This window comes from Nyctibius grandis, chromosome 10 (assembly GCF_013368605.1).
Source record: "Nyctibius grandis isolate bNycGra1 chromosome 10, bNycGra1.pri, whole genome shotgun sequence".
Classification (NCBI taxonomy): Eukaryota; Metazoa; Chordata; class Aves; order Nyctibiiformes; family Nyctibiidae; genus Nyctibius; species Nyctibius grandis.
The window spans coordinates 32950167-32966546 of record NC_090667.1 but is presented as its reverse complement, the minus strand read 5'-3'; the positions used below and the strand labels follow the sequence as shown (position 1 = coordinate 32966546).

The 16380-nt window shown below is 44.3% G+C and overlaps 1 protein-coding gene across 1 annotated transcript in view; it reads right to left on the bottom strand.

The window, feature by feature from the left end:
* The window catches only part of LOC137668280 (contactin-4), a 148884-nt gene that overhangs the window by 35944 nt on the left and 96560 nt on the right, over positions 1–16380 (bottom strand). The window contains exon 11 of the mRNA XM_068409683.1: positions 1350–1477. Within this exon, the coding sequence (XP_068265784.1) occupies positions 1350–1477 (128 nt within the window). The remainder of the gene's footprint in view (positions 1–1349; positions 1478–16380) is intronic.

The window sequence follows — 16380 nt, the reverse complement described above, 5'->3', positions numbered from 1 at the left end:
TGCTGTGAAGCCCAAGCCCAGGACACCCCATCTCACCACAGGTACCCCACTGGGTGGCCAAGGCAGAGGGAAACATTCTGCTCAGAGAAAACACGGTGCTGTACCGCTGTCACCTGCACTCTGCAACTACACCAGGGGCTCACCCGCTTCCCCAGCACCTCCCTGATCCTGGCATTACTTGCTGAAGTGTGCTCTGAGTATAAAAACCACGGATTAAAACTTGCATTGAAACATTTTAAAGTATTCCCTACATACCATAAAAATAATTGATGGGGAGAGCCTCTAACCGAATACTATCCATCAATGCCAATATATGGGAGAATTAAAACTGACAGCATTAAAGCTTTGCGATTGATTTATTGCTTTGTAATCAATCTCTCCTGATTTGTTACGCAATATAGGTTTTTCCCCAAATAAGGAGGAGACAGAGAGTGATTATCAGTGTAATAATCTATATATTCATTGCCTATAATAATTCATCAGACATTGGACTGTTCATAAGGAGGCCAAAAATTAAAGACATTTGTCAGTGTCTCTCATCGTTTATCAAATTATTACTTTAAATATTTTTGTCAAATATTATAGCTTTTGCCTTTGAAAAAAAAATATTTGACAGAAAAATTCTGAACACAGATGAATAAACACCTGGAATCCCTGAAATGCAGAAATTCAGCCCTGGATAAGAAATAATGAAATTACATCAGAGTTTGTGCACCTTCTCAAAAATTATGACATTGAAGGATGAAACTCTTGTATCATACTGCAACGAGACAAGATGTATTAAAGGGTTCAGAAGGTTTTTAGAAGGATGATAGAAGTTTAGAAATAACAAGAATAAATGAAGTTGAATAGATAAGACACGTTTATAAAGGACACCACTTAATCTCAGCATGCTGAGGGCAACATTTCTCTACTGGTCTTTATGCCCGTGCTTTGCAAACCTCAGTCTGAGCACACAGACGGCTGCAGCAGCAGCAAATATTTCTCCCTTATGATGATTACTGGCCACCACCAGAAATAAGTCATATAACAATATGGACCAGGGACCTGGTTTTGTGTTACAATTGCCATATCGTTTGAAGTATAATTTTAATGTACATTGAAACCAGATGCATTAACTTGCTGTAAGCACCATCATTCAGTGCGACCACAGACACCTTCCTGCTGTTAACGCTGCCTCTGACCCACGAGGCTCAGCAGGTTTCTGAGATGCAAAAGACACTTTAATTCCCCCGGGCTCCACTCATGTCAGCATCCAAGGGGAAAGGTGCAGAATGTGTGGGGCTGCTTTGGGTGCTCTTAGATGCCCAGACGGGGTATCAGCCATATGCAATAAAAACGGCAATTACCTTTCACCACCAGACTGCCCGTGCTGCTCGCCGTCCCAAAGAGGTTTGTGGCCACGCAGGTGTAACTGCCCGCGTCGGACTTGGTGACATTCACAATCCGGAGGCTCCCATCATCCAGAACTGTGATTCTGGAAAGACAGCAGACACAAAAGTTATGTATTTCTTAAGTTAATATAAACCTCTTTTGAGTCTGCATTAATTATTAACGGTTTGAACAACAGACAGCCCGTTGCCCGTTGCAGAGGGAGTTTAGCTGACAGAATCTCTTAGGACGCAGTTCATAAATACTGAATGCATCATTTACATGAGTTTTCTGTGTCTTTACTTGAGGGCAACTTGTGTAGGTTTTACACGAGGCTGTACTTTGATATCCAGCGCTCACCATGACAACCCCTGCAACACGCGGCACGCAGGCTACGTCTGAAAACCTCCACGCTCGCTGCTTAACCATGGAAAAGCTTCTGCCCAACAGATGCAATAAAGCAGGTGTTTCATTGCTGCTTTTTTCCAAGAAGGCTGATGGCTTTTCAGCAAGGGTGCCACGCTGCCAAGCCTCCCCTCCACGTTCTCCACCTGCAGCATAACTCAGCCCGCGGGGCTTATCTGCACTTGCAGGTTAAAAAAACAAAAACAAAATCCTCTTTCATTCCCGTCCCCTCCTCACACACGTACTCCCCGTCCAAACGCTGCTGTTATCTGCAGCGGTACCTGCCCCTCGGAGGGCAGGAGGCAGGCGGGGATGGCACGGTAATTCCTGGGGTGATCCCCTCTTGCACAAGGGCTGCGCTTCAGGCTCTCCTTGTTCTCACAATTAGCTTTGTCTCCTGGTCCATTTTCTTCTGCTCTGCTCTACGTCAATGAAAACAGAAAACCTGATCCTGCCCAGTAAATCCCATTGAAACGTGAATATCTTGTGCCCTGTGGAGGCATAATCGAAGGAGACTCCAGAAAAGCCTTTCCCCCAGGCTAATATCACCTCTTTTAGCAAAACACTCGGTTGTCTGCTCAGTATCATGTCTTACAGCAATTTGCTTTCTCCCCTTCAGCCACGTTCAAACTTGCATTTAAAATCTTTTATTAATTCCTGCCTTCTCCCGCTCAATTATTTCCCAATTTAACTAATTTGAAAGAAAATGAAGAAACCTCCCTGCATCCTTAATGCCCATCAAGCTCTGTGCAACGGGATTGAGAAATTAGGAGGAAAAAAAACAACTTAGCAAACAACACTTGCACCATCGCAGCAGTGCTCAGATGGCACTTCCCACCTCAGAAAGCTTTAAGAAACAGACCATACAAATTGGCACAAGCCTTTTCTTGCAGCCATGGGTCAACACTGAATAAAGCACCAGCGTGAGCCAAGGCATGACTACGAGCACAAAGGACACCTGCCCACGCCAGCCACGGGCATCCTTTAGCTCTGGGCACGTGCTGCAAAGAGTTCAGGCGAGACTTGCATCGAGTCCTCCAAACCCTCCTGCCAGCTGCGGCCGCTGGGCTGGGCATGGTCTCCAGAGAGACTCAGGGGACATCACCTCACCGAAGGGAGCGGTGCGGGTGCCCTCTGTCATGCTGTGCTCTCTTGATGGGCACATACCGCCTACTCAGGCCACTCTGAAAAATGTGACAGTTTGAGTGTCTTTCCAACGACGGTACCGAGTGTGGGGGAGGAAGATCACAGAACCACAGAATCAATCAGGTTGGAAGAGACCTCTGGGATCATCGAGTCCAACCATTGCACTGACACCACCATGGCAACTAGACCAGGGCACTAAGTGCCATGTCCAGGCTTTTCTTAAACCCCTCCAGAGATGGTGACTCCACCACCTCCCTGGGCAGCCCCTTCCACTGGCTAATGACCCTTTCTGAAAAGAAATTCTTCCTAATGTCTAACCTGAACCTCCCCTGGCGAAGCTTGAGGCTGTGTCCTCTTGTCCTATCGCTAGCTGCCCGGGAGAAGAGGCCGACTCTTCTCAGAAGATGGTACAAGACGCTCCAACAGCAGCCACCAAACCCCTGGTCCTGGCTAGCGTCTCCCTGACCTGCTCCTGCAGCAGCACAGCATCGTGCAGGCCAGCTGGCAGCGGCCAGGGTCAGAGGTTGTGTTTCACACATCAACAGCAGTGGTATTAATAGAACTTTCTCAGCTGGCTGATAGGTTTCCAAATTGTTGCAGTCAGTAACATTCACTATCGTAATTTATTTTTGCAGGAGTCCAGTGCCATATATTTGCTTCTGCAGCAGTTGCTCCAGCTCAATAACTGGAACAGAGCAGCACATAGCTACTTGTTTCTTATCTTCACCACCACGTTGGCACAAATCAATGCACGTATTGCATCAAACGTGCACCGGAGCACAGGACTTGCCACACCGGCTTCCAGTGCAGGAACCTGGGCAGCGGCAGCACCAGGAGCTCCCCAGGAATTATTTACTGCTGTTATCAATTTCAGGTCTTTGGAAAGAACAGTGCCTTTCTGAAAGCTGAAGGTGCCCTTGGCATGCATTAAAATTCAAATCAATATAAACGACAGAACAAGCTCAGCAATACGCTCCAGCTCAAGAAGGACCACTGGGCTCCGGCAGTGCCTCTGCCAGGCTCTGCACTCACTCCATCCCAAGAAATCCAGAAAAAAAGCGATGTTTTAGACTATTTCTGTACAGTTGAGATTTCATTTTTATTTATTTTTTATTTTTAGCCATATGGTTGAAACCTGTTTACTGGATAATCTCTTCCATGGATCATTTTAATTATATCTGTTGATGAAGCCAGCTTTAATTTCAAATTCTAATGCCTCTTCGGTCTTTTCCTCATGCTATTGGTTTTCTTCTAAGTCATCTTTATTCCCAGTGTAAAATTAGGTTGTAGTTAACGTGGACTGGATCACTCCAGAGATGACCTTTGGATGAGGACAGTCAATGCACCATCGGCTCTGGCACGTCTCAGGGAGTTAGGGCTGCAAAGAGTTCAGGCAAGACTTGCATTGAGTTCTCCAAACCCATTCCCCGGAGAGTCTCTGGGCATGTTTAATTCTCACCTGGTGACTAAGTCATTCCCTGCACACTCCTGTAAACGACCAGCGTTAAAGCTGACCAATAATTGTGCCAGTTAACTGATTTTTTTAAATAAATCAGACCATTAAAACCTTAGTGTGACTCATTGATCAGGAGGTCTTATGGTTATGTGGCTCTTTTTGCTGAAGATGCTTTTCTACATGGAATGTTTTGTCCTCTAATTTGAATCCAACGTGTTAGAAGTTAACAAGTAATTATTTTAACACTTTGAAATTAGTTACAGTTAGTTGAGAAAGTAGGAAGGACTTCCACTGATTTTGCTAACTCACAAATGTTCTTTGCAGACATATCTGCATTAAAACGAGAAGAGAGGCTCGTTTTGGGCCACTAAGGGTTCTCAAACTGCTAATTGGCTCGAAAGCAAACATCCCTTCATCAACCACGTTTAGCAGCTTGGTTGAAAAAGTTCTTTCAAGACACAAAGTTCAAATTAAAAGCAGCACTGTTCAGTATGCTTTCTTCCTCTTCTGAAAGACACCCCTAAAATGTTTTCTAATAAGATGCCTAGGAAGACATAAAAATAAACCACATTTCCAATAAGCACACGTATTACTTCAGAACAAAGTGCTGGTTGCTGAGTATGCACCTCTTCAAACCACTACAAACTCAAAAAATGAGCTACCATCTCGTTATCAAATGTTCTGGGCTCCTGGACACTACTACCCACAACAGTAACAACAACCGAAAATGTCAATCTCCTCTTGCACAGGTTAATGCGACTGCTCTACTAATACCCTGGCTCATGGTCACTGCTAATATCAGAGGAAAACCGAAGAAGATAAAAATATCAATTTGGAAAAAAAAAAGATGATAGAAGATAGTTTAGCATCCTTATATAAAGAAAGGTCATCGATTTTAAACATAAGAGAGAATCTCTTGGTTTGTGTTGTCAACTGGAGATTTCAGGTCCACAGAGAGCAGAAACACATCCGAAATTAGGAGATAAAAGGATTGTTTGTTTCCTAAACTGAAGCTTTGGGTTCTACCCCAGGAAGAGCTGACCTTGTCAGTGTTCTGATCAAAACTCTTCTGGGGACAAAGGACCTTTAAAAATGCTGAAAACATTCCTCCCTAGCCTTCCTTGCCCATTGTTTTTTTGCCACTGCCTCAGCAAATGTAAAAAGTTGCAAGGGGAACACTTTGCATTACCCTAAAGAAGCCTTTTTCAAGAGACAGGCACAGTTTCCACAGCAGCTTCTCGTTGATGCTGCATGCTCAACGACTCAGCTCTGCAGGAATGGAAGGGTCTTAAGGCACTTGTCTGTTTGGTTGGTGTGAACCTTGAAAAATACATAACGGAGAAAGACACGTCTTTATGGGTGACAAATACCCAAGTGTGTGCTACAGCTGCACAGAGTGGTGTTATTCAAGGACACCCAAGCTACCTAGAAAGGACCTACCTTGGCATCGTGGCCACATCAGCACAGCCTGGATCAATACAGCAGTACTAACTTGCCCAGTACCTCCAGCAGCAGCTGGAGATGAATGGAAGAGGTCAGGCAGACCTGGACCAGTATGAGGAAAACCAGCAGTGCATAATCATTCGGTCTGACCTATCAGCGCTTACTTTGCAGCTCATGATACATCTGCCGTATCTGTTAAGTTGCCCACCAGCAGGTTATGTTACCTCCAACCCCAAATCAAGCACAATAGATCTGATTCATGTAGCTCACCGCAGCGTTCCCCACGGCTGGGCTGGACTCCCAGGAGCAGGTAAATCCTGCTCAGTCAGTAACATCTGCATTTAGACATAGAATACGTCCTGTTGAGATCAGTGAGAGTTTTATCATCGACTTTGTGAAAAGGAGATCAAGCCCTTATTTGGAATATAAACGATGACCAAAAACTGCAAAACTCCCAGAGCACATCATGAAACCGAGTATCAGTAACTACCTCCAGCCCAGCTCCGAGGAGATCTGACCTTTGGGTGTCTGCCTGCATCACTTGCATCTCCCAAAGCATGCCTACGCCCTGCTGCTCAGGCCTGACCCCGTGCTTTGACAGAATGTTTGCTTAGAAAGCACAGACTTACAGCACCTACTGCAACATCTTGCTCTGTTGTTTAATTAAAAGAAAATCCATGCAGGTTCAGGAACCAAACACATCAGCACTGCAGAGCCAGGGGTTGTCCCACCTCACCCACACCTTGCAGTCACCCGGTGAAAGCCCCTGCAGGGATGAGTCCCAGGTCCACACACCAACCTTTTCACTGTGAATTATTTCCTAACTCTCAAAGTACACACACCGCCGGCAGAAGATCCGCACCAGACAGATGATACCGCAGGTATCCCTCAATATATTCTTCTCAGCTTGCCCTCTGTTTTTCTGTTCAGCCAATGGAAACACGTGGAACACGAATGGGCTACAAACGCAGTGCATATGGCAGGCGGCGTGCGCCACGGCAAGGGTCGCCTTCCCGAGGGACGCGGCACGCAGGCGGGCAGCGCGGCTACAGGGCTGCAGGTGAGAGCTCCAACATTTCTTTGGAGCAAAGTGCTCGTAATTACAAAGTGACTTGTTTTTTTTTTTCCTCTCAAATGGTTTTATTAGCACCGCTGCAATGAAATAAGGTATGTTGTTTCTTATCTGATAATTTTAGCATTTTAATTTATGAAATACAAGCGTAACTACACTCGGTTTCACTGTTGATTAAACACACGCATCCGAAATATTTCATGCTTAGCCAAGTGAGTATTTTAATTTTTTTCTCACCCAGGAAACAATGCTTAGGATGTCTGATCCTTTTGCTATTACAAGGAGAAAAGATGTCTTAGAGGAAGCATTTAAATGAATGTCAGTTGGAAGAAACACACACTGAGTGCAATTTGAGATAAAACTACCATTGATCCCTTCATGTACAGCCTTTGTGGCAGTGGTTGACGTGGCGATTGAAAAGAGACTGTGGTGCCAGAGTTCTTCTAAGAGAGAATCCGTCTTCTGAGAGAGGATTTAGGTTAAAGGTACCTGTGAAAAACAGTGTATTTCAGCTGACATGATGAATGGGCTATTGTCCGTCCCCTGCTTGGGCGGGGGGGACTGGAAACAGGAAGAAAGCAAAAGCACCAGACAAACCAGACTGCAATCTCAGCGGTGTATTTGCTCAGCCTTTTCCCATCGTTGACAGGCAGGAATATCTAGAGCAATTTTTAGCCTAACAGCAACTTTGCTTCATGCCACAACTCTATTGCAAATGTAAATTATTCCGGGCAATTGCATTATTTATCAAATTATTTCTATTTCTATTGCGTGTCTTTGTAGCAGTTTATTACCTTTTTAATAACACTTCCCATGCAATGAGGCACAGGCTGGGATTATTAAAATTATCTCATAAAAGAGGTATTGGCCATTAGGCTATTTCAGGAAAACACAGTGAAATTTAGAAATACTCACAGGTTTGGCTGAGACTGAGGATTTACTGCTCAGAGCACAGCCCTCCCCGAAATCAGGGACACCGCTCACGAGTACCTGCTCGTCACTTGAAGAATGGGCTGGCTCAGAGTATGGTCCACAGCTAATCATTTCTGTGGCCCTGGGATGCTGTCTCTGTGTGCAACTACAACCTTCACATTGCGTAAATAAATAACAGCAAGGTGAGAGCTTTCTGCTTCATAACATTAATCCCCACTAAAGTATACACCGACGTCAAAGCCAACTTCTCAGGGCTCTACTCAACACCCTTGATGGTCCCTGGTGTGGACCTGATCCTAGCCCCAACCCAGCACCTTGTCACACGCTCTGAGACTTCCCATCCTACATCAATACTGGCCAAAACTGCTCAGCATCCCCCCGTAAGCAGACAGGGCTTTCCAGGCTTCGCCCACGTCCCGTTACTCCAGGCTTTCCTGAGAATGGATGAGAAAGGGACGGTGCCCACACTGCCACCACCATGGGACATCAATGCATCCTGAGGGCTGTGGTCAGGACAGCAACATGAGCAAGGACGGGACAAGTTGGGTCAGTGTCTAACAGCCATTAGGATAAGTCTGAATGAAAAGCAGGATGATACTGTCTGTTGGGATTGGCGTTACAGTGGTTTCCATCTGATCATCCATCTAAACTCACAACTGATGTGGACACTCACACTGCTCAGGCAGTCTTCTACGCATCTGCAACTTCTTGTCCAGGACCTGTTAGTTTTGATTTAGATAATCACCTACAGCTGCTTCAGTACTTATTTGTCTATAACTACTTGTCTTTTCATGGTTCACAGAAAAGCCTGAGCTAATTTAGAGCCTCAGTCAAAGCCCATTTAATTTAGTGCATGTCTTCCTCTCGGTGAAAGCAGGCATTAGATAAGGCCTTCCTTATCCATGACAACTGACAGGTCTCTTAACAGCAAACTCCCTATAATTAATTTTCAGGTAAGAACTATATTTGCTCAAAATAAACCGAGGTAAAATCCTGTTGCATTGAGTTTAGCAGAACATTTCCCACTGGAGATACATTTTAAATGGAGCTAAAGAGCCTGAGGATGAAGTGTTTGAACTGCTGAGGTCGTGTGTGGCACAACTACGTGGGGCTGCCGGGGTCTCTGTCATGGGAGTGCTTCTCCATCTGCAAAATACATGTATTTTGTCAAAGGAAACACACTGTCTGGAGAAGGCACTGAGGAACATCACCGTGGCACCATTTTTGCTAGGACATCGGAGTCACGAAGAACACCAGGAGGTTCCCTGCTAAATTATGGCAACTGTGAATTGGCCACACATCTACAGTGCACAGAACTGGGGTTCGTCTGGCATTTTCTCTGCTCTGGTGCTACAACAGGAAAGCACAAAGAATTAAAACAAATCTTTTGGAATGTCTTCCTAGGTAATAGCTGCTCGTACCTTGCTGCATCAAAAAATATGGAGTACTACGCTTTTATTTCTTACTTATTTCTCAATATTGATCTCTCAGAAAATACTAAGAACTCTTCTTCCAGGGAAGTGAACTGTTGTGTGTAAACACGTTTTCATTTTAGGCTTTTCATTTACAGGCTTGCTATGTACAAAGAATTAAAGGTGAGGAGAGCATAAATTGCAATTCTTTCAGATTATAATAAAAACTGTAAGTATTATTCTAGAGGGAGAGAAAAAATAGAACCTATTTTGCTCAGATAAATATTTTTGAGAAAACAGTAGGAACCCCTTTGGCAACATCAAACACCATAACTCCACTGAATTCAATATCAGCTTAAAGCAGTCATGGGTCTGGCGTCTTAAGTTCTCCCACAATTTTGTTTTTCAACAAATTGTTTATCTGCAATGACGCAGTAGTCCCAATAAATAATACTGTATCCAGCCTATATTAATATCTATAAACACAAAAGCTGTGTTCTGTCATCATCCTCCCTTTTGTCCATAAATTTTTAAGACAAGTCTGGAAGTGTCAAAACCTCATCCCAGAGGAGTAGGGTGGCAGGAGGGAAAGAAGGGAGCATTTACAGCTATTAGAGACTACATGTAAATGGTTTAAAGATGCCTAGAGTCATAATTCAAATATAAAAATATCCCTAGGTTATCTAAGAAGAACAGTTCTCCACAAAATATCTTTCTTAAGGGATGCTGATTATGGGGAGAAACAAATGAAAACCAAACACAAACACTGCTAGGAACCCTGAAGGAAATGAGTAGGCTGGGGTGAATTTCAAATAATAGAAACCTTTTCCCTTCTCTCCCTTTCCACTCTTTCTTCACTACACACAAAATTAAAATAAATACAGTAAGAAAGACCATGTCATGAAAATAAATATTTGAGGAAGCGGGTCTGAGTAAAGCAAATGAAAGCTCATTTTTACAGCTTTCATTCCTTAGACATGAGGCAACGATAATTTCAGCTATATGGGAAGATTTTGCAAGCCTAGAAGGGTCCAGTGGTGCAAAGAGCCAATTTTCCATCGATTTTGGTGGGAAATGGAGACCATCCCCCATGGGAAACTTCCCTTTTGACATAGCTCTTCAACTTATTTTTACACACTAAGCTGGCTGTTTGCCATGAACGATGAAAGCCGCAACGGCACCGTGAAGGATGGGGATGCTCCACACCCCCACTGGCAGCCCCAGGACTTCTCGCCTGGAGTGGCTCTGGCTGGTAGCAGTGGTGGGGCAAAACACACTAACAAACCACCCCGTGAAAGGCCACAACATCCCTTTGTGCACAATTACCCAGGCAGAGACACGCTGCTCCCCACAAAGCATTCTCTCGCGCTTGGAAGCGAGGTGAACCCTGCGTAGAAAGAAAGCAGCAGGTGCCGTGAAGCCACGACTGCATTCAGTCTACCTAATGTTCGGTGAAATGTTTGCTGTGCGCATTCTTCCAGCGCAGTGACTACAGCCAGAGGCACGGAGATGAAGTGACTTCTCCCAGTCTATGAAGTGGAAATTGGAGGAATTGCATTTGGAAGCGCAGCCTCCAGCCACCCTCGCCAACAATTCCTTCCCCGACGAGGATGAGCCATCACCTCTACCTACAGCAAACGCACCAGGGGTTTGGAGAACATGAGCATTAAAGGGAACTCCACTGAAGCTCGTAAAAATTATTCTCTTATGAGGAAAAAAAAAAAAAATCTGTGCAAGATTTTCTGTGCATCAGCTGCTGACACAAACCACTCCTGGAAGCGTTCGTGAGATTAGAGCAGAAGCAGTAAATGCATTCTCAGCTTATTTGTTCCAGCTGATGCCACCCGAATAGAAGCCCAAAGGCAGAGTCTTTCAAAGATAACACATCTTTTCCTCTAGTTTCAAGAAAACATGTCCACAGTACAAAGATAAATTACCCACTCCACTTGTAATTGACATTAACATAGATTTGCAAGATCTAAAGACACATTTACATCACTTAAAAATGATGGCTAAATAATCATCAAAAATATCACCAAGTCTGGTAGGTTGTCTAAAAAGCTCATTAGGAATCCTTTTTCCCTGTAGACATATAATCATTTCCTTGGATTTCAAACATGCGTTTCTTAAGAGTGTGGCTCTAACTGTTAAATCGTTACCTTCTTGCACTAAATCTTGAAAATATCCAAGAGAAGAAACATTTGATAAGTTTTTCCTTTGAAATGCTACAGACTTACTAAAATAATTATTACTATTTTCTTCAACTGGAGGACAAGTATGAACCACACATCAATTTTGAATTGCATTTAGAAGACTAATTACAGGCATTCACTTTTGAAAGCGTTGGCTGCAGCGTGTGCTCACAACGGAGAGGAACCTGCCTCGCTGCGGGGAGCCGGATCCTGCCGCCTCCGACACAACGGCACTGCGGGGAGGAACCTGCTCTCCCCTGGAGCGTCTTTACAGAGGGAGAAATAATTCATAGATGTATGCACAGTACCGAGAGATGAATTTAATAATCATAAAGATGAGACACCTCCAACAGGAAAAGCAGCAGCTGTTTAACAGCTGTTAAGGATGTGTAAGCACGGGACACGTCTTACCGTGCTCTGAAGGTCTGATGCCTCTGAGATGGGGCCTCTCTGGATGCTTCACCCTCTCCTTTTATCTGCCTCTGCAAGCAGGGCTCTACTTTTAAAATTAATACACAAGCCCCAAGGTAAAAGCCTGTTGACTTCTCTAAATACCTTGGGTCACAGCAGCACCGTGAGCTTGGTCAAACTACTGCTGGGCTGCGGCCGCAAGCTCGTTCCAGCAGCATCACCGCACACTGCAGTAACACCACGCTGAAAATAACCTGCTGGGAAAACAGGAACAGACTGCTGATGTTACAGGAGACCGTGTCAAGGTGTGAGAAGGAGGCTCATTTCCGAAACACCAGCTGAAACTTGGCGTAGGTTGGGATTACATTCATCGGCATCGCAGGTATGCTCGACAGCAATTTGCTTTAATCAGGTTGGAAGAGCCCTCTGGGATCATCGAGTCCAACCATTGCCCTGACACCACCACGGCAACTAGACCATGGCACTAAGTGCCATGTCCAGGCTTTTCTTAAACACATCCAGAGATGGTGACTCCATGCACTCAAGAACAGAAGGAAAAGACAATGCAAGAATGAACTGGAGCCACCAACTTACTCTGAACGCTGAAGCAAGGTTCAATCACCAGAAAGCTGCTAAAGCAAACCAGACGGACAGCTAAGCTTTGTGGAGAGATCACTGACAAGGTTATGCATGCAAGCATACGACAGGCATCTCAAACTACAAAAGCAACAGGATTTATTCTCTTTGCCAGCTACACACTAAGAAAACAGGCCCATGTAACTGTCCTTAAGAAGTGAGGAAAAGTTAGTGCCCTGCTCCTACAGAGAACTACAGCAAAACTGACTGGTTTTCACCAATGGATTTCAGGTCACACAAATCAGTGGGTTTTAGTGTTAGCACAGACTAAACTACAAGTGTTTAGTGTTGAGTCGACAGAGCCCCAACCACCACGAGCTTAGGTTGAAACATACTGTGCTCCTCCAGAACAACACAGAGCTGAAACCAGCTTCTGCTGGGAAACAGTCCATGAACATGACACTATCAAGCCTAGGACAACTGCTTTCCAAGACCTCTGACCACTGAATCAAGTGGTTTCCTGGTTCATTTTAGTTCTCTTTTTACAGAAAATTGGTTAAAGTAAGTTGACACGCCAGTTATTTCAGATGTTCCAATGAAGTAGAGCCATCTTCTGCCATTGTCTTTGAAAACGAAGATGAATGCTGCATTGTCGATTCAAACTTCAAAAAGCTATTTGCAGGGTGTCGTTTTTCATTTTGTCTGGGCAGGATGTAATGAAAACCTGACAAGTTATTGATGGTTTGGTTACCTGTCTGCCTTAAAGAAATTGCACAGGTGCTTTATTTAAAAAAAAAAAGATAGTCAACACAATTAATGCAAAACAATGATAGGAAGCATCCTCTGAGGTTTTATTTTCTGCTGAAGTGTCACTAGACTGTGTGTCCAAAAGCCACTGCTGGCAATTCTTCTCTCAAGTAATCAGTATAAAAATATTCCCATGGTTTGTACTCTGGCACCAGACTGGGAAAGATGTGCTGTCTGTCCTATTGCCATTTTCTTTCTGGCTGTTTAAAGTAATTAACCACTAATTAGGAAGTCTGAGGCAACAAATACAAAATTGGAATGTATACAAGTTTTTAAACTCAAGACACACTGAAAGAATAAAAAAAACCCTTTGTTTTCTTGTCTGATTTCTCCTTCCAACAAGGCTGGGATTTCGGGGCGGCTCCGTTTGGGTTTTTCTTTGCAGATGGGTACAAACCCCGAGTCCTCATCGGACACCCACTGCTCCTTCCCACTCTTAAGTCCTCGTCTTCTTTTCAGAAGTTACCAGGGCACCAGGACTTTCACAACTGAACTTACCCTTCTAGGTCGTCTCTGACCCTAGGCTACGGTGGACAGTAGCAATGAAATACCTGGAAAAATCTGGACCTAAATTACTTAAATCCTGAGGCACTTAAGCCAGTTTTGAAAACGAATCGTGAGCACTTTCTGGAAGCACAGTTCTCTCTCCTGAACGTTATTTGACAAGGTCCAAGCTAGCCGGGCGCTCTTTACACTTCCAAATACTTCTGCGACTGAGCTCCATGGGTAAATGTCACTATATGCTGCTTTTCTGCACTTTTATTGCTTTTCAGCTAAAAAAAATAAAAACCTTCCTGCGTTAAGCAGCATGGCTTTGTGTGTGCATGAGTGGGCCCATATATCACGGAGCTTGTCAAGGCTACAGGATAATGGGACCAACTGGGAAAATCTCCATGAAGATAGTGAGCATGCCTGGAGTATCTAGGTCAGATCCTGCTCTAACAAAGTGCACTATGAGGGTCCCTTTATACAGAAACTTGTTTAATTAAGATAACAGATGTTGCTATTACACAAGTCATAGTGAGTGGCTGTTTAATTGGATACTTTCGTATTCTTTGCTACCAGCACAGAACATCATTTGTTTTTTATGAATTTCTTTCCTTACAATTAAAACTGTATGAACAATGCACGCACTGTATATTCACAGAAAAGAAACAGCTCTAATGATGTAAGGGCTTTACATGAACAAGAACAGGAGAAGAACAATTTGTTTTGGGGCTTAAAATTACAATTATTTTTCTGTCCTGGACTGAGCACACGTCTGGTGGAAAGGTAAATGTGACTTCCAAGAGCTTTAGGAGAACATTAGGAATGAAGATCACTGCGTACATATTTTAAACATTAATTATTTCAAAGGAATACACATAAGGTTTTGACGCGTGCAAGCTCTTGTCTAGCTGACAACCCTGTCAGCCCCGCTCCCCTCCTCACTCCCCAGAGCAGGGCTCGCCAACACGGGGCGGCCACCGGAGCCAGCACTCGCCCAGACTGAGATGCTTCACCCACAGCCTGTCCCCGTGCTTTGGCTAATGAACACATCGGCGGGTGGCTGGTACCAAACCACAAGACTGGCAGAAATATAGTATTTCCCTAAATAAAAGCTATCTTGGTTCTTCTGCACACAGTCTACAGCTGGGAGCAAGGGAGAAGGAGCACAGCAGGAAGCCATGGTAGGCCAAGAGCCTGAAACACGACATCTCCCTCACCTGCTCTTGAACCACACAACGCTACGGCTTCACCTTCTGGGAAACGACTGTGTGTCTCACTGACAGATTAATCACAGAATGTTGGGGATTGGAAGGGACCTCGAAAGATCATCTAGTCCAATCCCCTGCCGGAGCAGGATCACCTAGATCATGTCACACAGGAACGCGTCCAGGCGGGTTTTGAATGTCTCCAGAGAAGGAGACTCCACACCCTCTCTGGGCAGCCTGTTCCAGTGTTCGGTCACCCTCACCATAAAGAAGTTTTTCCTCATATTTATGTGGAACCTCCTGTGTTCCTCAAACTTAAACAAAACACACTGTCATAAATAAATAAATGTAATTATTACTATTATTGCATATAAATTAAAGTCATTTCTGTAAGTTCAAAACAAGCACCTGAGAAAAGAGGAGAGACTTGTAAGGAAAGCGATGCAAATCTCACCTTACAAGGCAGCGCCTAACAACGCCTCCCGCGCTACTCCAGCAAAATCATTCCACACCAACAGCAAAACATGTCCCTTGACCAATTCCATGTGAGATTCTCTTAAGATACTCTAACAAAACAGCCTTTCGTTGTCAGATATCGAGACACTTCAATCCGTGCAGTCGAATGACAAAACGCCCCAGTTTGGCGACGCAGATCACAGGACCAGTCTCAGCTCTACCATTAAACCCCAGCGTTCCCACGGCCAAGCCCTCGGACACTGCGCACCTACGTGGTGGCACCTACAGATTTGTTGGGCTCCAATGTTGTTTTTTCGTGGGCTACAGAAAACCATGTGAAAATTAAGGGAGATTTAATTGTTTTAAAATTAACAGTTTAAAATTAAGTGGTGAATTAACTGGTTTAAAGTATTTTAAAAATGCTTCCTGATCTACAGTTCAAAGAGAATTCCAGCTCCATTGCAGGACGTTCCTCCAGCAGTTTGGAGCGTGGGAGCAGCTGTGACAGAGGCTTATTTTAATTCCAGCTGGCAGAGCTCTGCGTAGCTCCAGGATTTGTCTCTGATCACACACAGCCTGATTCTCCATCCTGCACCCAGGAAACCTGAACAAATGAGCTGGCAACTACAGCAACTCCTGATTTCCACCACCGTGGGATGAACCGCTCACACTTGCAACCGAGTGTAGTTCTCTGTGGGAGCTGCGCCGTAATTATGAAGAAACTGAAAGGTTTCTGTGATAAGATCACCTGAAAATAAAGGTTTTAAAGCACTAGTCTCAGTAACAAATTTATCTATCATTGTGGCATTAGATGTAATTGAATTATCAAGAGAGGATTAACAAAATCCTGCAAGAACAATCTGACTGCTGTGACTGCCCCTCCTACTCCTGCCAATGAATAACACAGACAACGTAATGCCAGGAAATAATTGTCACAAATGGGAAATAGTGTGGACTGGAGGATGCTTGGCTTTAGGAGATCAGTTTAAAGGGAAGTCCTCCAAGA